This window comes from Pelodiscus sinensis, chromosome 7 (genome assembly GCF_049634645.1).
Source record: "Pelodiscus sinensis isolate JC-2024 chromosome 7, ASM4963464v1, whole genome shotgun sequence".
Lineage (NCBI taxonomy): Eukaryota > Metazoa > Chordata > Testudines > Trionychidae > Pelodiscus > Pelodiscus sinensis.
In genome coordinates, this window is record NC_134717.1 from 35,307,709 (window position 1) to 35,330,343 (window position 22,635).

At 39.8% G+C, this 22,635-nt stretch overlaps 1 protein-coding gene across 1 annotated transcript in view; it reads right to left on the reverse strand.

The window, feature by feature from the left end:
- KCNH7 (potassium voltage-gated channel subfamily H member 7) overlaps positions 1-22,263 on the reverse strand; it is a 406,542-nt gene extending 384,279 nt beyond the window's left edge. The window contains exons 1-2 of the mRNA XM_075933507.1: positions 21,335-22,263; positions 19,136-19,366 (exon numbers count right to left, since the gene is read on the reverse strand). Coding sequence (XP_075789622.1) covers positions 19,136-19,366; positions 21,335-21,410 — 307 coding nt within the window. The 5' untranslated portion in view covers positions 21,411-22,263. The remainder of the gene's footprint in view (positions 1-19,135; positions 19,367-21,334) is intronic.
- Positions 22,264-22,635: the final 372 nt, after the last annotated feature.

The following is a 22,635-nucleotide window of genomic DNA, read 5'->3' on the forward strand; positions in this document are numbered from 1 at the left end:
AATAACAATGTGAGAATCTACACAGCAATTCCGTTATTTCAAAATAAATTCGAAATAATGGATGGCTTATTCCAACTTCGGTAAGCCTCATTCCATGAGGAATAATGCCTATTCCAAAATAGCTTTTCTTGAATAGCAGGATGTGGACACTCCACTGCTGCTATTTCAAAATAGCTCCTCCCCAGGGCCATTCAAAGTAATTACTCCCCAGTGCCTCCTAGTACACCCACACTAGGGAAGCCTGCCTCGGACTAATTTTGTAGCATGGATCAGGAGTGATATTGACCAGCAATAATGAATGGATGTAAGGGTGCTCCCTTTGGCAGGTGGAATCCAGAGGGATTTTTCACATGGGATTCTCCAGGGTTCCATCTTGTCTCATTTCTGTTCCTCTGTGAGGAGTCAGGCAACAGTTTCTTCAATATCCTTCAGCACCTCAATCTATGGGCTTGATCCAAAGCTCATTGAAACAAGCAGAAAGATTTTTCACTGATTTAGTTATGGAGGATTGGGGGCAGAAGTGGGATGTTGTGAGTGATTCTGCTTCATGTAGTACTGCATAGTTTCAGGGTGGTATTGGGGTCCATTGAGCAGACCCAGAAAGCTGCCTACTTAGACAGGTCCCCAGGGCTGTCTTAATACATTGGAGACCCTGCAGCAGCTCAACCTCTGCAGGTTGGCTCAGAGCCACCTTAGCCCTAACCTCACCTGGGGTGTCTAGCAGATACATACTGGTCTGTTTATAAATATACTTTTTCCATGCCGTGCATAGTAGGATGGCACAAAACCTTTTTGCCTTATGGGATATTTCAACAGGGATTGTGGCACAAGAGTCAGTTCTTCCCAAAGCACCCCAAAGTATGAGTATACCTTGTTTTAACTGGTAAGCAGGTACAGCCTGCTCCCCCAGGCACATCTAGCCTGTTCTACTGGCAAAGTCAGGTTGTAAACATGAAGGGAAAATTGTTTTGGATCTGGTTTAATTGCCGGCTGGACTAGGAAGGAACAATCTCTGCCTGCATGATTGAGAGGACTGTGTGTCTCCCCAGCCTTGTGTGTGGAATATGGCAAATTGAAGGAGAGACTTGGGAACTTCCATTTAAAAACTAAAATGGTGCAATTTAATTTGGTTACTAAAGTCCCTCTCCTTTCCTAGGAAGAAGCCTTTCCCTTTGCTGGGACTTGCTTCTTACAGGCAGGCTCCTGGTAGAGGTTGAATGCCTTCAGCTCTGGCAGCTGGAGGTGCAGAGCTCTTGTGAGGAGGCATTAAGTACCCTGAAAGACAGACTGCATTGTTATCTGCATGGTCTGGAGAGAAGGGCTACAAGTCAGTGCCTGTAGACTAGAGCAGCAGCACCCTAAGAGGATACAAATGAAGGGCACCTGCCATTCCACTGAAGAGAGTAACATGAAAGGGGTTCTGTGATTGGCAAAGATCAGAGGGACAGGGGAAGTGAGCCATAGGAGATGGTAGCAGGAAGGGAGAACAGAAATAAATAGGTGTGTGTGTGTTGTTACAATGAAAGAAGTTAGAGCAGAAGAGAAATAGAGAACAAAGATCTTCCTTTCTCCCTGGGCCCTAGATAAAGAAATCTTGGCAGTGAACTTTTCTGCTCAGACAAGAAAGTGTCTTAGTGGGGTTCTCTCTCTCCTGACACTCTGATACTGGTAAGAGAATTCCTCATGGTGTGAAGAATATTGCTTTCTTGGAAGATCTGTTTTCAGTACAGCATCAACTGTGTTGATAGATTGATGAATAATGGATATCAGGGACACCATCATTGTATGTCAGCAGCAATTGTGTTTATCTCCAAATATGAGGAGACAATTGATTAGCTGCATCTGAGATGTACAAGAAAATACACATCACAGTTAGCTTTACTATGCACCAAGCTACCCAAATAATTTTTATATTTTAGGAATTATATTTTAGGAATACACACTAGGATATCTCTTTTCCACTTGATAGAGACATAGATTTGGATGAAAAACTGCCAAAGGAAAACCTATATGTTGCAAGAAGTTTGATCCAAAGACAGAAATCTTTAGTTATCCACGGAAAAAGTAACAGGTGTCTCTAAACATCCTGCAGGATGTATGATGTCTGAACTATAGGAAACTTCGTTCAATGTCAAAGGGAAGGTTAGTTTACATAGCCATTCTGTCCTTGGCTTCCAGTGGAGGTGCCAGTAACAGGACCAGTTAGTGCAACTTGTGATAGCCACTATCTGTGTGGGACTGATATCACTAGCTAGGGGTGTTGGGTACAATAAGTGAGAGAATGCATCGCCTTCCCAAACTGCCAGCCTGGCCCCACCCATACACTGCCTCATAATGCCAATTGTAGGTGTCTTGGGGGGGTGGATTGTTGTTGCTCCTGAGTGCCCATCCTTCCTGTGCTCCAGGGCCATAGAGGATGAAACCATGCATTGCTCACCCTCCCTATACCCCGGGCCAGGAAGGCTCTGGCTATGCACCACCTGCCCTCCCTGTGCTCTGGGGTCTGGGAGGTTGGGGCCGTGATTCTGCGGGAGGAGAGCTTGGCTCCCATGGGTAATGGGGCATGGGCAAAAGAGGTAGGGCTGGGGGCTTGTCTCCCCCAGCCCTACCTTCACCCACCACCCATGTTAAAAGTTCATTTAATGGAATCTATAGAACACCCACTAGTTGGATAGTAGTCATGATGTCAGAATGGCCCATTTGCAACCTATACATGAGAAATATGGTTGAAATCTCAACCAACTTTCATGTAAAGTACCATAAGATTACAAAAGGCATGAGTGTGTAAGTACAAGTCATATGAAATCCTGTGTATATAATACGAGAAAGCTAGTTGAGATTTTAAATACTTTGAACCTAGTTGGTAGCAAATGATTCATTCTGTTAGTTTTGACAACATTTAGTAAATATACACATGCACACTCACACATACTATGCAAAAACTTTAACTATATTTTGAAATAACTTACACAATTTCAGCAAGAGAAATTTGGTAAAATAATATTAAATTCCAAATAGTGTATTTAAAAATGTAAGCAAGCATCCATAATTGTGCTGCTAACTTAAAAATGTATCCAGGAAGCAACTGATCTATTTGAAGTCTTTCTGCAGACACACAGATAAAAGACTGGGTTACAAAAGACTAATGCATCACTTTTACGAGCTGACTTTGCTGTAGAAAAGTGACAGACATGTCCCAGGCTTGCAAGAAAGCCCTCAGAAGTCAAAGGTAAACTGACTGATACTTATAGGCAGAGTCTCATTTGAACCAAGGAATTAAGTTTTGTGAGGCTATAGCAACATGACAATTATTTAAAAAGTGGGGTATAAATGGAGGAAGATATCTGAAAAGGAAAACAAATTACAATGTACGACTATCCTACCAGAACATTATCTGTCAGTATATTAGAACTAGAGATAATCCAGTCAGAAAGACTATATCAAATCAGGCAATAAGGATCTGTTTTCCCACTGATACCCATTAACATTCAGAATTTTAGTGAAACATGCTAAGTGAGACAGTGTTATACAAATTTGTAAAAGGAACAACATACTAGTAATTCATATAACTTCTTTTATTCTTTATGGTCTTTTTCATCTATCAGGAAAAAATAAACCTCGCACATAATGAGACACATTCAAAATCAACTGAAGGCAAATAATATACAATAAAACAAAGTTGTTTTTGTTTTTTTAATGTAGTGTAAGACCGAGTCTCAGCTACTATTTGCCTGATTCATGACTTTCTTTAGATAGCAGCAGTATAACCTTTACAATAATTTGCAAACCAAAGGTTTGCAAATGACAAAGCTATTTTGTTTCACTTTCAAAAGAGCTGAGAATGTGTATTGTGGGAGTCAGGTAGCTACAGAGCTTTTTTCTTATCTGTTTTCACTAGAAATAGTTGTATTGTTCAACTGGGGATTCTATTCTCTGTGTGCAATTCTGAAAGCATAAAGGCTGGATCTTCCAGTGCACCTGTGCTGTGCTTGGTACAGGACAAACAATAGGAAGAGATGAAGGTGGCCTTTGCATTGCCACCTTTGAATTGCCATTGATTCTGTGTTGGCCAAAGACTGGTTTTGTTTATGTATTTTACAGAAGCCTTGGAGTATACTAATTTAGTTTCAATTACAGGTAGATTTTGACTCTTGCAGATATAAAACCAACACCCTGCTCCTCCCTCATAAAAAATGTTCTATGACTAGAGCCCTGTGTGAGACAACTTTATATCCATGGACACATCTGTCTACAGATAGAAATTGGTATATTTTAAACTTCAGGGTTCTCCCAGAAACCACAGTGGCAAATGGAGCAGAACTTTAGGCTGCCACTCCCAGGAGACAATGCCTCACACCAGCAGTTGCTTCAGTGTGGCTGTACAACCCCATTCTGGTTACTACAAGGGCTATGCAGACTCTAGAAAGGAGAGACAGCTGCATGTAAGGATTGGGGGTGGTACAGCTAAGCCAGAGGAACTGCCAGCATGGGACACTGCCTCCTGGGAGCAGTAGCCCCATGTTCTGTGTCCTTTTGACATTGCAGTTCCCAGGAGAGCCCTGCAGTTCTCAAAATGTGTCTTTCTGGTACACCGTATTGGCAATAAATGTCTGAATGCAAGGTGTACCACACTGTACTGCCTTCTTGCATCACTTTTGCTCTAGACTCAAAAGTTAGGAGTGGGAGCAATATGCAAGTGCATCCCCCCAGGATTTCTTCACCTGAGAGGGAATCTCCAGATAGCTAGATAAACTAGTTCTATGGCCCTAGTGAAGCATCAAAAATTTGGCACTAAATTCCTAAATGTTGCATTAAACTATTCCAGTTACACTCTCTGATAAATTGTAATTTTGCAGCATTAGTTACGCTTGACTATCTTGTTATATTCTGTTTTTGATCATCATTCCTGGGACCCACTCATTCCCAGCAAGTAGCTTTAGAGATATTTAAAATACACACACAGTTCAATGCTATCAACTTAGGGTATGTCTAGACTACAGAGTTTTGTTGACAAAAGTGGACTTTTGTCGACAAAACTATACCTGCGTCTATACTATCACTGAGTTCTGTTGACATAACGTCGACAGAACTCAGCAGTTTTGTCGACGCTGGTAAACCTCATTTTACGAGGAATAACGTCTTCTGTCGACAGAGTTCTGTTGACAGAAGGTGTCATTGCATGTAGGGTTGTGTCCATACTACAGGGTTTTGTCGACAAAGCAGCTTGCTTTGTCAACAGAACTGAATGTAGTCTAGACGCTCTTTGTCGACAGAAGCTTTGTCGACAGTATCTGTCGACAAAACTTCTGTCGACAAAACCCTGTAGTCTAGATGTACCCTTAGACTTGAATAAAGATCTTAACTGGTTAACGCACTACTTCTTCACACCAAATACTGTGAATGAGGCATATTCACCCTGTTAATTAGCTTCATAAGTGATGGTCCTACAAATGACAGTAACTTCTTTGCTGTTATATATACCCCAAATTCTGTAATTTCTACTTCAACTCATCTTATGAAGTGGGTTTTACCCATGAAAGCTCATGTCCTAATAAATTTGTTAGTATCTATGGGTACGTCTAGACTATCTATGGGTATGTCCAGAGGCATGTAGATTAGGCTACCAGACATAGTAAAATGAAGCGGCGATTTAAATAATCGCCGCTTCATTTAAATTTACATGGCTGCCACGCTGAGCCGACAAACGGCTAATCAGCTGTTTGTCGGCTCAGCGTGATAGTCTGGACGCGCGGGTGTCGACAACAAAGGTATTTGTCGACCACCCAGGTAAGCCTCCTGGGATGAGGTTTACCTGGGTGGTCGACAAATACCTTTGATGTCGACACCCGCGCATCCAGACTATCGCGCTGAGCTGACAAACAGCTGATCAGCCGTTTGTCGGCTCAGCGCGGCAGCCATGTAAATTTAAATGAAGCGGCGATTATTTAAATTGCCACTTCATTTTGCTATGTCTGGTAGCCTAATCTACATGCCTCTGGCGACAGAGGCATGTAGTCTAGAAGTACCCTAAGGTGCCACAGAACTGCTCATTGTTTTTACACAGTACTACTGTTCATCTATGGGAGGATTGCAGTACATTGTAAATCTGCAGTCCTAGGAATAGGGATGGGGAGCAAGCAGGTAACAGTGCAGAAATGCTGCAGAAAATGCCAGTTTTAAATTATAAATTCACATTGTGTTTCAAAGTAACCAGTAAGACACTTACTGCTTTAATCAATGAACTCAATATGTGTCCATTTAATTCACTGTTAGACTCCTGATTTCTTGGGATTTGATGATGATGAAAATTTCTTAGAAAGGACCATAGAAATTATAGTATATCTCGATTCATTTATCATCTATTTGCACTGGAGCAGATGGAATTTTGGTAGTTACACAAAGGAGATATCTCAAAGAGCCTCCTAGATCCTAAGAGAGTGAAATACCTTTTATATATCTATAACTGCAGCTCATATTCCATTGGAAGTCTGTTTTCAAATCTGGATCGTATTGTCAGTTATCTTTTCAATCAAAATAACTCTCTTAGATGAATCCCATGATATTTCTACATACACCTAGTACTCCAGTTTAGATATCATTGGTCCTTAATCAAAAGAAGATTTTTGGACATGCAAACATCCACGATCACTAAGTCGGTAATAAGTTTTCTGAATCACTACACCTGCCTTTCTCAATCATAGAATACTAGAACAGGAAGGGACCTTAAGAGTCATCGAGTCCAGTATCTTGCCCTCACAGCAGGACCAAGCACCATCTAGATCGTCCCTAATAGATGTTTGTCTAACCTGCTCTTAAATATCTCCAGAGATGGAGATTCTACAACCGCCCAAGGCAATTTATTCCAGTGTTTAATCACCCTGACATTTAGGACATTTTTCCTAATGTCCAACCCTAAATATCCCTTGCTTCAATTTAAGCCCATTGCTTCTTGACCATAAAAGGAGAACAATTCCCCCCCACCACCTCCCACTGTGACACCCTTTTAGATACCTGAAAACCACTATCATGTTCCCTCTCAGCCTTCTCTTTTCCAAAGTAAACAATCTCAATTCCTTCAGCCTTCCCTCATAGCTCATGTTTTCCAGACCTTTAACCATTTTTGTTGTTTTTCTTCTGGACCTTCTCTAGTTTCTCCACATCTTTCTTGAAATGTGGTACCCAGAATGGGACACAATACTCCAACTGAGGACTAAACAGTGCAGAGTAGAGCAGAAGAATGACTTCTCATGTCTTGCTCACAACACTCATTTTATTGCATCCAAGAATCATGTTTGCTTTTTATGTAACAGCAAAAAAAGGCACACTGTTGACTCATATTTAGCTTGTGGTCCACTGACTCCTAGATCCCTTTCTGAGGTACTCCTTCAACAGTCACTTCTCATTCTGTATGTGTGAAATGGATTGTTCCTTCCTAAGTGGAGCACTTTGCATTTGTCTGTATTAAACTTCATCCTATTTATCTCAAACCATTTCTCCAGTTTGTCCAGATCATTTCGAATTTTGATCCTATCCTCCAAAGCATTTGTGAACCCTCCCTACTTGGTATCATCTGCAAACTTAACAAGTGTACTGTCTATGCTGTTCTGTCTGTGCCATCATCTAAATCGTTGATGAAGATATTGAACAGAACCAGTCCCAAAACAGACCCCTGTGGAACCCCACCTGTTATGCCCTTCCAGCCTGACTGTGAACTGTTAATAACTACTCTCTGAGAATGGTTATCCAGCCAGGTATGCACCCACCTTATAGTAGCCTCATTTAAGCTATATTTGCCTAGTTTATTGATAAGAAAGGCACGCGAGACCATGTCAAATGCCTTATTAAAGTCTAGGTATACCATGTCTGCCACTTCTCCCTTATCCACATGACTGTTATCCTATCAAAGAAAGCTATCACACTGGTTTGAAATGATTTGTTCTTTACAAATCCATGCTGGCTGTTACTTATCACCCTATTTTCTTCCAGATGTACTATTATATACTTCTAGCAATGCTGGAATTCAGCCTTCTGAACTAGGAAGCTCCAGAAGATCTCCCTTACATAAAAGGAACCTTGGGTTATATTAAAACTTTTAACCCACTAATGTGTCCCTGTTTAAGTACAACTTAAAGCAAGCTTTTTGCGCAAAAGCATCCGTGCCAATCTAGATGTGCTTTTGTGGAAATACTTTTAACGGAAAAACTTTTCCGTTAAAAGTATTTCCGCAAAATCATGCCAGTCTAGACGTAGCCTTGTAGATTTCAGAGACTGCTTTTCTTTGCTGACAATACCTTGGCCCCTATATTCTTTTGCTAGATAATACAGCAGTGCTATAGTACAGTGCATCAGCAGGACAAATGATAATATGGCTCTCTACTCTGTCTGGTTAATGAAATAGTAGAACATACAAAGCTGCTTACTAATTTTCCCCTTTGTGAACTTTAATCTATCATTATTTTAACATTTTTTACACTGAGTTTTGTTTCACACCGTTAACTGGGAGATGAGCTTAGGTGATGAGACTTCACTGTAGTTACAGAATGCAAAATGGTGTGAGAATAGAAATGAAAAGGAGGTGCTGTACTGGTAACTTATTGGGGTAGCTTTAACTTGGTTGCCCCTAGAAATGCAAGGAATCAAGCAGATTTTCATGGCAGGCACCGGGTGGAATTCTGGTTTCCAGTTTATACAATTTCCATTTAACATTTAAACATGTTTACGTATATTATATATATATATATTAAAATATATATTTAAAATGATCAGTTATGTTACTTTTAGGAAATAGAAACCAGCTTCAAAAATAAAACAAACAACTTTTGCAGCTGTAATTTCACAAATATAGTCACCCCAAAATGAACTTTATAATTAAGGACCAACAATGAAATATTGTACTGAGACTAGCTGTAATGGCAGCTGTGGACCTTCCAAAAAGGAGCTACAGTGTAGTACTTCTGGTTCAAATAGGCCATTTTGCGGGGACTAAATCCAACTTCAAATGTACAGCCGTCCATAAGTTACTTTGACTGTACAGAAAGCATAAAAGTCACGTGTATATTATGCTGAAGATCGATGCTGCCACAGTTGATCTTCCGGGGTTCCATTTAGTGCATCTAATCAAGATCTGCTAATTCGATTGAGATGGTGCCGGTACTCCTGTTCCTCAAGAGTGTTAAGGGAGGCTAATGGAAACATTTGCTCCCATCGACCTCTGGCTATGTAGTCAGTGGTTTAAGATACATCAATTCCAGCTACATAAATAATGTAGCTGGAGTTGCGTATCCTAAGTCGGCCTTCTCCTTTAGTATAGATAAGGCCAAAGAGTATATCCAGGATTTCTACCGTTTACTTCACAACTTACTCCAATGCATTATTCTTCAAAGATGAAGTCAGAACAAGACATTACTCCATTCTCAGAGCCACACTGAAAGCTAAAGTAACAAACAACATACAGCAGCATGCTCAAAGACATCTGATACATCAATTCTTCTATGTTCACTAAAACTGCATTGTGGTGTATACATGTGTCCAGGAAGAAAAACAAGTGATATAATGCATGCTCTTGGTAGACATGGATCAGTTCTTGGACAATGCATTGTGTAGTAATTTACAGCTCATGAAGCTGTTGAAGCTGGGAAGACCTGTTCATATGTTCTCTTGTCATAAGATAAATGTGCAGCTATTGTAAGGTGCCAGTGTGTACAATGTGATCCAATTGCCTAATATTTTCCATCCCACTCTTGTGTATTTCTGTTGTTTAGTTGGCTTCCTACTATGGCCAGTCAAAGTCATATATATGTGTGTACCCACTCCGCACTCAGTTGCTCAGATCTGGGTTCACAATTGCACTTCTGATTGGTTTGGTGTGTATTATTTTGAGGGTGAGCTGGCCACTCCCAGAACCTGCACTGTCCCCTTTCCTGTGTATGAGATCACATATGGCAGAATGATAAAATTATAAATATATACTATCCAAGCTGTCATTCTAAAGATTATGTAATAACATTCAATGCTTAAGGTCTCTGCTATAAGCTTCCAAAGCAATGGCTCTATTCCAATTTCTCTCTTTGAATCTGCTACACTGTTTGCCCACTCTATGCCTCTTTTTGGAGTATGTACCCATATAAGGTGCAGAACCCAGGGTCTGTCCCCAGCCTATCCAACATCATCTTGATAAACAGTAGTGCAGTTTCTTAATCTAGAGTGTACTGGGATGAAAAAGACTCCTCTATGATCAATCTGCCTGAAATTCCCCCATTCACACTTGAGTGGCATATAACTGGTAAACAGGATATTACACCAACTAGTAGCATCACCAGTGAATTTACCCACCCAGAAAACACTACTGGTGGTGCTTTTCTCTATATCTTAATATCAGATATATATACACACAACAGGTTCAGAATTCTGACAAAGACTAATTTTAATTTTTGTTCCCCTTTTCCCTCATTGAAACATCCAGTTAGCAGGAGTGCATGGAAAGTAGAAAGAAACTTTTCTTCCACACAAAAACTCATAATAAACTCACTTTAACTAACATTTTAAAAACAATTTGTTTTGTAAAAGCTGAGGAAGTCAATAATTCAGGGGAGTAAAAATTATATGAATCATCACCTCTAAATAGTTGGTTTGACACCAGTGCAGCACAGTAGGATGGAAAGTTTATGTTCTGACCATTTTGTGTCCTATGTGAAATAAGTTAGAAATTTCAGTCCCATTCTTAGTGAATTACTGTAAACAGACCAAAAAAAAACCAGTCAAACCACAGAAAAGGAGATGAAAGAGAAGAAGCAAAAGAAAGAGGGAACGCCCACTCCCATCTTAATAAGAACTAACAAAGGTGCAGAATATTGATTGTGGATACTGAGCTACAGCTGATCCTTCTAGCTCAAGGCTCAGTGACATGGGGGCTATGTCTAGACTGCAAGCCTCTTTCGAAAGAGCCTCTTTCGAAAGATACTTTCGAAAGAGGCTCTTTCGAAAGAGAGCGTCTAGACTGCACGCGGAACTTTCGAAAGAGCAAGCCGCTTTTTCGAAAGAAAGCACCCAGTGAGTCTGGATGCTCTCTTTCGAAGAAGCCCTATTTACATTCAAGAACGCCTTCTTTCGAAAGAAGCACTTTCGAAAGAAGGCGTTCTTCCTCGTGAAATGAGGTTTACCGCCGTCGAAAGAAAAGCCGCGTTCTTTCGATTTAATTTCGAAAGAACGTGGCTGCAGTCTAGACGCAGGTGAAGTTTTTTCGGAAAAAGGCTACTTTTCCCGAAAAAACCCCTGAGTCTGGACACAGCCGGGGAGAGTAACACATTGAGTCACCAGGAAGTGGGGTAGTCTGGAGTCTGAAGTACAAGTGATGGTGCTGTATCTGTTCCATGGAGAAAGGTTGCTTATTTCCTTGCTTTCAATCCATAACATTTCATGATTATTCTAACGTAGACACATTCATATGTGGCTTTTTAAAATGTTTTTGAAAAACTCATCGTTACAGAAGGGCTTTCTTGCTTTTTCTGTGACTATGAGAGTGGGCTTGTCAAGTCTACCTTGTATATTGTGAATGATCAATTCAGGGCATATAAGAAATGCTAAGGTGATAAAAATGTTGCTGTAGCTGAAGCAGAATGCATATACCTATTATTCAAATATGTATTGACATTTCTGACTAGGCTCAGGACACTAGTACTTAACTTAAGCAATATTTTGGTGCATTTTATTTTTCTTAGTTTGAAAAGCAGCAATTAAAAAACTTAGAGATTAGGCAACCATTCATTTGAAACCTCAGTGACTTTTCAAAGAAAAATATTTGTATTCTACAATCATCTCTTGCACACTGGACAACTCAAATTAGATGAATGACAAGTACTTCTTGCTGTTTACATGACAACTGTCTGAAACCACACTTTTCTCCTATCATCTTTTTAATCATTGTTATATCCTTCATAGGTACTTTCTAAACATAAATAACTACATCTATGTAAAGTGGTTAAAGAACTCCAGTACTTCATATGAATAAGCAGATAATTAGGCTATTATATTAGTTATATCATACTGTTGTCTGCTGAGCACATGCCAAAAAAGTATACAATGGCAATATACTTAGATTAACATATGCCCATCCTTAATTTCTGTATAATTTATATTTTCATGTCAAAACTTTACAGCTTTCTCAAGTATTATTTTACTGCTGTCAAGGATGTTTTATGTAATAATTAAACTGTAATATCCAGTCCTCAAAGGAAGAGCTGTCAAACACTTCTACAAATAACTTTATTAAACCAAAAACTGATATCCTATATAAACAATATCTTACCTTGTAAGGTATGTATTACAGATCTAGCTCTCTAGATGACCAGTTGGGGAGAGGAAATTATTAACAGACAGGAACACACTGTATTAGAATAATTAATTTAAACAACTGCTAATGACTCATAGGCAACTTTGAAAAACATTCTATTTGGAAATGATGCCACTTGTGACTTTTTTCTGCATTTCTCTAAGGCTGTGTCTAGACTGCATCCCTTTTCCGTAAAAGGGATGCAAGGGTATGTCTACACTACCACCCTAGTTCGAACTAGGGTGGTTAATGTAGGCAACCGGAGTTGCAAATGAAGCCCGGGATTTGAATTTCCCGGGATTCATTTGCATGTTGCCGGGCGCCGCCATTTTTAAATGTCCGCTAGTTCGGAAGAACATGTGTGTAGTGTAGACGCTCCACAAGCTTTTGTGCAAGAATGGCCGTTCTTGCGCAAAAAGCCTACAGTGTAGATGTAGCTTAAGGCTTTGTCTACACTCCAGGGTTTTTGTGCAAGAAAGTTTTTGTGGAAGACATCTTCCGCAAAAACTTCTTGCACAAAAGTGCGTCCACTCCTCAAAAGTGCATTGCAAAAGCAATGTGCTTTTGCTCAAGAGAGCATCCACACTGCATGGACACTCTTGTGCAAGAAAACTCGGATAACCATTAATAGAATGGACATCAGAGCACCTGTTTCTTTTTGAACAAGAAACCCCTGCAGAGCATCCACACATGCCTTTTTGCACAAGAGCTGTAGCGCAAAAAGGAATTTTTCCTCATAGGGAGAGGAATAACTCTATTGGCAAAAGCCATCTGTCATGTCAATTTCCTGGGTTTTTGTTTGTTTGTTTGTTTGTTTTGTTTGCACAAAAACAGCCTTGAGGTGTGGACACTCTGGCTGTTTTTGTGAAAAAAATGGACGTTGTTGTGCAAAAACCATGTAGTGTAGACATAGACTCATTCTTTTGGTGACCTCATAATTGCCTCTTTTGGAACAGGCTTTATAGGTAAAGGGTGTGTGTGTGTGTGTGTGCACACACACACACACACACACACACACCTACCTCACCCATGTTATAAATAATATTATAAAATAACATTTTGGACCAATTTCTGTTGGTGAAAGAAAAAAAAACTTTTGAGCTCTTCTTCATGTTTTTGGAACAAATGATTAGGGATTCAGAAACAATAACTGTATTATACAAAGACCCGTATTAACAAAGAATGAAGAAAGGGAAATGAAGAAAATGTCATCTATACAAGGAGAATTGTTTCTGATAAAAAATATATTTCAGATTTATATGAGATGTAAGCAGAGCTTTTACAAGTACATTTTCAAAAACCTTTGAGGTTTTTGTTGCCCATATCATTGGAATAAACCCTGCTGGCTTGATTAATCATCCCAAATTCATGTCATTTAATTTGTTTCAACACAGTTACGTATATTCTCTTCCCTCATCATATATACTGTAGTGGGAAGCGTACATGGTGGTGATATTTTGAAATAATGAGAGGTGCGTCCATGCTACCAAACCCATTATTTCAAAACAACAGGCTGGTTATTTTGAAATAATAACTCCTGCTTTCCACAAGGAATAACACTAATTTCAAAATAGTTATTTTGAAATAGCAGTAGTGTGGATGCTCTGATTTCCCTATTTCAAAATAACTACTCCACAGAGTAATGCAAACTAATTACTTTCCTGTGTTTCAGGGGCTCTAAATCAAAGTAGCACATCCGCATTAATGAAGCCTGCCTCGGACTAATTTCGAGGTTTCCCCAGAGTGTGGACATGCTATTTAAAAAGTATTATTTCAGGAGTTATTATTTCAAAATAAGTTATTTCTAAATGATTTCCTAGTGTAGACATGCCCTATCTGATTAATGGAACTTATTTAATTATTTATTAATGGGATTTATTTAAATATTCAGAACCTCTGTTCAGCTTCAGAAAGTGATCATTTTTCTAAAATCAGACTGCTACAAAAGTGACCTTTTCTCAAAATTTAAGTCTTGTTTCATTGACAGGCATAAAGTCAAAACTCTTGCAGCTCTTCTGAACTGGAAGTATGGGCTTCATAACTATGGAAACTAGTGAATCTCCAAAATATCGTGTTTGTAAGAATATTTTGGTGTGTATGGCTATATAGCACGAATGCATTTTCTTAATTAGTGCACAGATTAAATCAAACCTTTAAGCACTAAGTATTTCATTGGTACTACTCAGATGAATAAGTTATATGCATAACTGTTCACTTGATTGAGCACTTTAAAATAAAAATAGTCCTTGAAAAATACAAAATGAGCAGTAATCATAGGCATCAATTGCCCATCATAAAATATTAGGGTTGGAAGAGATCTCAGGAGGTCATCTAGTCTACCACCCTCCTTCCCATCCTACCTTACTGCCCACTTCAGAAACTTGGAAAGTGTTCTAGAAAGATCTCACTGATATATATAGGCTAGAAAGAATTAGGTTTTTAACATTAAATATTGGTAAGGTTTGTAAATTATTGTACCCACAAGCCAACAAAAAATATTGCCCATAATTTTTAAAATTGTAAAACATTTAAATTGAAAGACATGATAACCATCAAATTATTTTTAAAAATTGTATTCTGCCAAGTTTGTTTATATATAAAATATATGCATATACTTTTTATGAAAACTAAAATAAAACCCCTCTTGCGCAATGCCACTACACCGATTATTTTCAGGAATAATGGCACTGCACAAGAGGTATGCAAAGGAGGCTCAGCGATATTTCACGTTTAGCCTCATTTGCATATTTCTCGCACATGAAGCCGCGAGTGTAGACATAGCCCTAGTGTGCTGTAGTAATCCCTTAATTCTCTGTATTTAAGTTTCAAAAGTTGGACCCAAATCTGCAAAGGCTTATTAAAATGTAGTGTTCATGATATGTTATTTTGCTCAATAGTAAATCTTTGAAGGATTTAAGTCCTAATTTGTGAAAATACACTATCTGTGGCTTTCTAAAGGGTTTGATTCTTCAAACCCCTGGCTGAAGGAGTAACTATAACAATGGTGGGTGACCTGCAGTCCACAGACTGCATGCAGCCCATCAGGGTTTTAAGCGTGACCTGCAAGACATTTTGTTTACCATTTCCCATATCAGGGTTGCCAGATTTTGCTGGTTTTTAATGCTGCATCATTTTTTCTACCAGTATTACTAAAAAGACACACCTGTCTTGAAGTGAAGTAATACATGAAGTGTGTGCTGATTGCACACAACATTGATTGTGAGAACAATGTGCTACCACTGTATCCAATCCAAGTGTTGCTATGGTTCAGTTGGTGCACCCCAAAAATTCTAAGTGTGCAAACACAGTAAGCAAAACTACTGTATCCTGGGAGACTGTCTGGGTTACGACAACCTCGAAGCCCACTGAGATGAAGGAGGGCCACTCATGCAGCTCACTCATTAGCTTAAGTTACCCATTGCTGAGCTACACATACATGGATTTTACCTTTAAGTTTAAATTGACTATTCATGAAAATATAGTTACTCTTGTGAATAACTGTTTACAGCATTTTCCCCTAAATGCTCAATAATTCAATAAATTATATATTGCAAACTGAAAAAAATAAGTAAGATGTGGAAAAAAAATAGACATTTGCCTTATTTGTATTTTACTCTCAGTGGTCTATAATGAGTCAGGTTGAATAATATTAGAATTCTGCATTTCAGAAATGTGTTATTTTAAAAAAAAGGTATCTGACAATTCATTGATTATTTACATAAACACCATTTTCCTCTTTCTCCCCCCACCATCTCTCCTTCAATAATTTTTGCATACTGGAGCAGGAAGCATACTTCTGAGTGATCGTACCCTGAAGCTAGCGCTTCGCTCTGACAGCTGTGATCTCCTCAAAATTAGTTTTGGTGTTTCACACTTCCAATTCTACTTTTATTTTATATTTCATGTTAACATACATAGATTAAAAAATTCCACAAGACAAAGAAGGCCAGATCCTTAGTGAAATCAACTGACCAAAGCAGCTTTACCCTACGTGAGGATCTCTACCAACTTTTAATTTCCCCAAAGTTAAGAATTGTTCTGATTCAGGGGTTGGGTCTCATGTGAAAGAGAATATGAGAATCTAAAGGATAAAGAGAATACCTTTAAAATATCAGATGGTGGAGGAGAGGTAACCTGTAAGATGTATTTTGCTCTCAATTTCTCCAGAATAATTCTGGAACAACACTATTTACTTCATTGGTGTCACTTTGGAATAACAATAACTGAGAATAGAATTAGGCTCTTTGACTTTAAAGCTTAAGAGCTTCTGTTGTTACAGTTCTGGAACTAATGCAAAGAGCATTCTGGCATGTCTCCAAAACTAAATTAAGCTCACCATTTGAATATATGAGTTTCCTTTGCTTTCTCTCTTGAGTATATACACAGTGAGGGACAGAATATTGTACATCATACTAATACATTACTCAGTCCTCTTTGAAGGTAGACATTCTTGTAAATAATGCTGAGTAATCAGAAACAGTTCTGAAACTTAACTATAAAGAATCATAATTATTTAGTTTTGTAGTATTCCCACGTGCAGATGCATCATTTTCAGAACACATGGACATTATATTCCTTTCATGCTTTCAGCAGTAAATATAGTTGTTTTACTCTTTTTTCCATGTGTCAATAATAATACAAATGATGTTAAGAACATAAGAATGGTGGTACCGTGTCAGACCAAAAGTCCATCTAGCCCAGTATCCTGTCTGCCGACAGTGGCCAATATCAGATGCCCCAGAGGGACAGAACACAACAGGTAATCCCCACATGATTTCTCTCCTCTCACACATTTCCAGACAAACAGAGGCTAGGGACACCATTCCTACCCATCCTGGCTAATAGCCATTGATGGACCTAACCTTCATGAATCTATCTAGCTCTTTTTTAAACCATGTTAAAGTCCTAGTTTTCATCATATCCTTTGGCAAGGAATTCCACAGGTTCACTGTGCGCTGAGTGAAGAAAAACTTCCTTTTGTTTATCTTAAACCTACTGCCTATTAATTTCATTTGGTGACCCCTAATACTTATATTGTGAGAATAAGTAAAAAATGTTTCCTTATTCACATTTTCCACACCAGTCATGATTTTAGAGACCTCTATCATATCACCCCCTTTGTCTCCTCTTTTCTAAGGTAGAAGTCTTTTAAATCTGTCTTCATAAGGGACCTTAATAATTTCTGTTGCCCTTTTCTGGAACTTTTCCAATGATAATATATCTTTTCTGAGATGAGGCGACCACATCTGTACACAGTGTTCAAGATGTGGGCATACCATGGTTTTCTATAGAGACAATAAGATATTCTCTGTCTTATTCTCTATTCCTTTTTTAAGGATTCCTAACTTTCTGTTTGCATTTTTGACTGCTGCTGCACACTGAGTGGATGTTTTCAGAGAACTATCCACAATGACTCCAAGATCTCTCCCTTGAGTATTCTGTTCAATTTGCATTCTTCCTCTTAGGCTGGGGAGAACAGAAGCAGACTGCATTCCCTTCAGTTTTGATGGGGCCCCAATCCTTTGTTATAACAGCATCATTCTGGATTTAATTTGTTACTTAGCACTTACAATAGCATGACTAGGAGAAGAATTTGTCTCTTTTTTCAATTACATTTCACTTAGCAAAGGTCATATTCTGTTACCCTTAACTCAGGGACTACGTCTACACTGGCCCCTTTTCCGAAAGGGGCATGCTAATTTTCAACTTCAGAATAGGGAAATCCGCGGGGGATTTAAATATCCCCCGCGGGATTTAAATAAAGATGTCTGCCGCTTTTTCCGGCTTGTAGATAAGTTCCTACTTTGAAGTAGGAATAAGAGATCCTCCGGAATAGGTCTTTATTCCGGAGGATCGGGCCAGTCTAGACGCTTTTTTCCGGCTAATCTACAAGCCGGAAAAAAGCAGCGGACATCTTTATTTAAATCCCGCGGGGGATATCTAAATCCCCCGCGGATTTCCCTATTCTGAAGTTGAAAATTAGCATGCCCCTTTCGGAAAAGGGGCCAGTGTAGACATAGCCAGGATGAGTAGCACTTTATTCAGATATCCCTTTTACATCAAGATACAGCTCAAGCTGAGCATGGGTTGCAGAGTTTAAACACATGGCACTTGTATGTAGAGCCCTGTATAGGTACAAAATTTGTAACCTCATCTGTATCTGCAAAAATGAGTCATGAATATCTACATTGACATCCATGGATGTGAAGACTCACAGATATAAAGCAGATATCCACAAATTTGCATGGTTCTTGGTACAAAATGTGTATAAAAATGAGCTGTGGATATCCTCATCCACATCCATGAAAGTGGATACCTGCAGATATAAAGTAAATATAAAGAGGATATCTGTGGATTTGCAGGGCTCTACTTATTAGTTGTTACTACAGTCTGATACAAAACTGTCCATAGAAACTAACAATCTAGGTTTGAGTCTCCTTTACTTACACCAGTTTTATACGAGTGCAATTCCCTTGACTTCAGTAGAGTTATTCCTGATTAATACCAGTGAACGTGAAAGAAGCAGCAGGCCCTTTATTTCAGTGCCTTTAAAAGTTGTTCATTGTTTTGTACATTGGTCATGCAATAAATAAAATAGTGATTTTTCTTCCAATTCTAAATAGATGGATGCATAGAAACGTATAATATCAAAATTGAATATATGCGGACCAATCTCCACATGGCGTAAATCCTCACCCACTGAGGATTTTGCCCAGAATGTCAAATCCTTTTACAAGATAACTTCTTATACCCTGCCCTCCTCCCCACCCCCCAGCACTAAAAATCTTTAAAACAGAGAAACTTTACCATCTTTGTGATAATATGTGACTTCCACTTTCCTCTCCTCTGACCCAAGCAGAGCCTGGGCAATTTGGGCAATGTGGTGCCTTTTGGTCTCTGGCCCATGGAGGAAATCACAAGTGCAGGGTTTCTGCATGACATCTGGTCTGGAGAATCCAGTCATTTCACAAAACCCATCATTGCAGTAGATGATAGCACAGTTCTGCACTCTTGCATTAGCAATGATGAATTTTTTATCTGCAATACAAGAAAGCAATGCATTTTTCAGTATTTTTTCAACATTCCATGAAGCGGTGGCTGCATGGACAGATATTGAAGAATTTATTTTTTGCATGTGATTTCTATGACATTGAGATCTTTAAACATCTTGACCCAGAGCTCTTAAAAAAAACTTCAGTAGACTTGTTATACATTAAATTAGAAGATGATAACTTTTACGAAAATATAATCAAACCAGATTCAGAACATCCTTTTGCTAATCTTTTGGTGAATTTCAAATTTATAATACCTTTTTCATGTCACTGAAACCCAGTTCAGTCCTGCAAGTCTTTATTGAGGAAAACTCCTGTGAAGAGTTAGTGGAAGCTTTATCTGCATGAGATCTTGTCAGGATCAGCTCCAAAGAGCTCCATCCTGCACTGTACAAGCCAATATGATTTTTTCCACTGATTGTATATGAAGAGGATCAAGCCTATGAACTAATTTTCCATTAAACTCCCGGGAAAATGAATGTAATATGATCAGTCACTTGTATAGTTGTTATAAGCTCTAGTTATTACACAAAGGTGAAATTACAGAATTCCATGATTAAAAATCACTATTTCAAACAAACCATGCACAGAAGCCAAATTCTAGTCTTAACAACACTTGTAAAGAAATGTGCTTAAGCCACACATATCTTTTTAAACTTTCACCTGAGAGCAATATATCTCAGTTGTTAACTTATTTGTGTTACAATTGCACTACATTCTATTCCCATTTTACAAATGTATATTCAACTTTGATACAATTGCCGTGTTATCACCACTGATGCCTTGTTCACACAAGCAGACCCCTTGACTTTAATAAAATGTATAATGGGTTAAGTGACAATTTTATGGCCCTAAATTAGTATTTTAAAATTAAATATATTATTTTCTAACACCAAAACCTTTGTAGAAAGTCAGTGCATTTACATGAACTTTCCCCACTGTCTTCATGTTATGCTGAATTTTCACAAAAACTTTGTATGAGTGATTTCAAGGATATTGTATTATTCACTAACTTTATTCACCACAACAGTAGTAAGTCACCCAATTTAATAACTGTGTCTGTAAAATCTTACTAACAAAAACAGTACCATTGATTTTTAATACTTACATAAATAAGACTTGTGGGATCTGGCCTTTATTTCTTACACCAGTTACACAAATATTAAATTTGCTGTAGATATATTTAGGGAAGGAACTGCAAAGTGTATAAGCTAAACTTAGTTTATTTTTGTAGTTGTCTTATATATTGTATGCATGCTAAATATTTAAATTAGAGCAGGTGTATCAAACATACTGTTCTCTGGGACCTGTTCTAAAATTCATTTTAAGTTTCAAGTGTTAGATGTACACTAAATTGGAATTCAAACAAAAGAAAAACATGAAAGCTGCAATCTACTTGACAGGTAATAAACTATTGCATTTTGAAGACTACCATAGACTATATGCATCCTCGCTTGGGATGTATTTGCATTGATTTAATAGATTCTGTAAGCTTCCATAGATTAATGATAAATAAAAATATCACTGATAAATATGTTGAAAATGCAGTGCAGAAGACAAGCTAATAAGTGCACTTTCCCCCCTAACAATTCCTCTGGGTGTTATTTGTTTCATCTAAATCAAAGACTGCCTGTTCTGATTTATGTTTTTTTTAAACAATGTTTTTATTGCATAAGCCCCTCCAATAGTCTGAATGACTGAAATATAGGTACATTAGCTACAAGACAAAATATAACACAGTCACTAATTAAAACTGCCCCTTAAGATGCAGGAGGGGGGGATCTGTAATCTAGATCAGTCATAACAACAGCAAGGCTCTTAGGGATCCCTTCCTTGCCTCTTATTTTCCTTTTTCAACCTACAAACTTAAAACAGTCTGGAGCTCCTATCCATCTAGTCCCGAGCAGATCCAGACTACTGTATCAAAATAGAGAGAAAGAGAGAGAGAACTTACTTTGCCCTTCAAATTTTCGTATGATTGTGCCCAAAAATGTATTTTGTGGTGCCACATGCCCTCTGCGAACAGGCATGTTTGTATAGATCTTCGGCTCACTGACTTCGGTGCACAATGACTTCTCCAATGATCTCCTACACGGCTCCAGCCCAAAGCATTGAGCCAGCTACCCTTTGTGACAAATCATCCTCCTTTGGATCACAGCATCTCTTCCCATTAGCACCACTTCTAGACACGCGCTTTTCCTACCGGAGTCAGATCCATCCCCGCTCCTTCCTCTGGGGGACCTCGGAGGCTATTGTCTGGGGTGGGTAAGGGTTGGGGAAGCTGGGACAGGAGCAGGGAGAATCACAAGGGTGATCGATCTGTTTCTCTAGCACCAAACATCGCCCATTTTCCCAATGCAAATGGATGTGACCCGGCAGTTTCCCAAGCTGTAGTGATGGTTAGAGGGTGGAAGACTAATGTTGCTCTGCTACCAGAGGGAGTGACGTCCCCCGCTTTCCAGCTCCCCCCTCCTCCTCCCCCCGCCTTGCGGGCTTCACCACAGCGCGCAGCAGCTCGGATTACTCAAGCGTGGCTTAGCAGGAGCCAGCCAATAAATCTCTCCAAAACTCAGCGACAAACAGCTACATCAGGCATGAGATCCACCTCGGTACCACTGCCACATTCCCCCCTCCCCCCAGCGCAGCAGCTGCAAGGAGCACAAGAACCTAGGGCCTGCCAGAGAAGGGAGGCTGGGTGGGAAAGCAGCTAGCTGCCTTCCCTGCCCGTGCGGGAGTCTCCGGTCCGGGCTTTGCCGCCTAAGCTCGGTGCACGGGCGGCGGGGTTCATCCCTGCCCATCCCCGCCGGCTGGGAGGGTGGATCTGGGGGAGCCCATCAGCCTCCCGCCTGCAGCCACCCACAGCCGAAGCAACGACAACTTCTTGCCGCGGCGGGGTGTAGCAGCCCCCAGCCAGCCCCATTGTGAAGCTCGCCGGGGTGGTTGTGGTGGGAGGGGAGGGGGACTACGTCACCGGCTGGACAAGCGCGCCCCCTCGCCCGCCCCCTCCCTCCGCTGCACCCCGGGAAAGCGGCACCTCCCTCCTTGTGCTTTCCCGCGTGCCCACCGCATGGCTGCTGGCGCGCCCGTGGGGGGAGGGGAGGCACAGAGGACCCCCCCTCGATCCCCCCTCCCGCAGGGACAAGGGCGAGGCCCTCAGCTCAGCGCCCAGAGCAGCGAGAAAGGAAACGGGGGCGCCTACTCCCCTGAGCCGGGCACCAGCGGCGGGCTCCGCTCGCTCCCCGGGGCGCTGGCGCC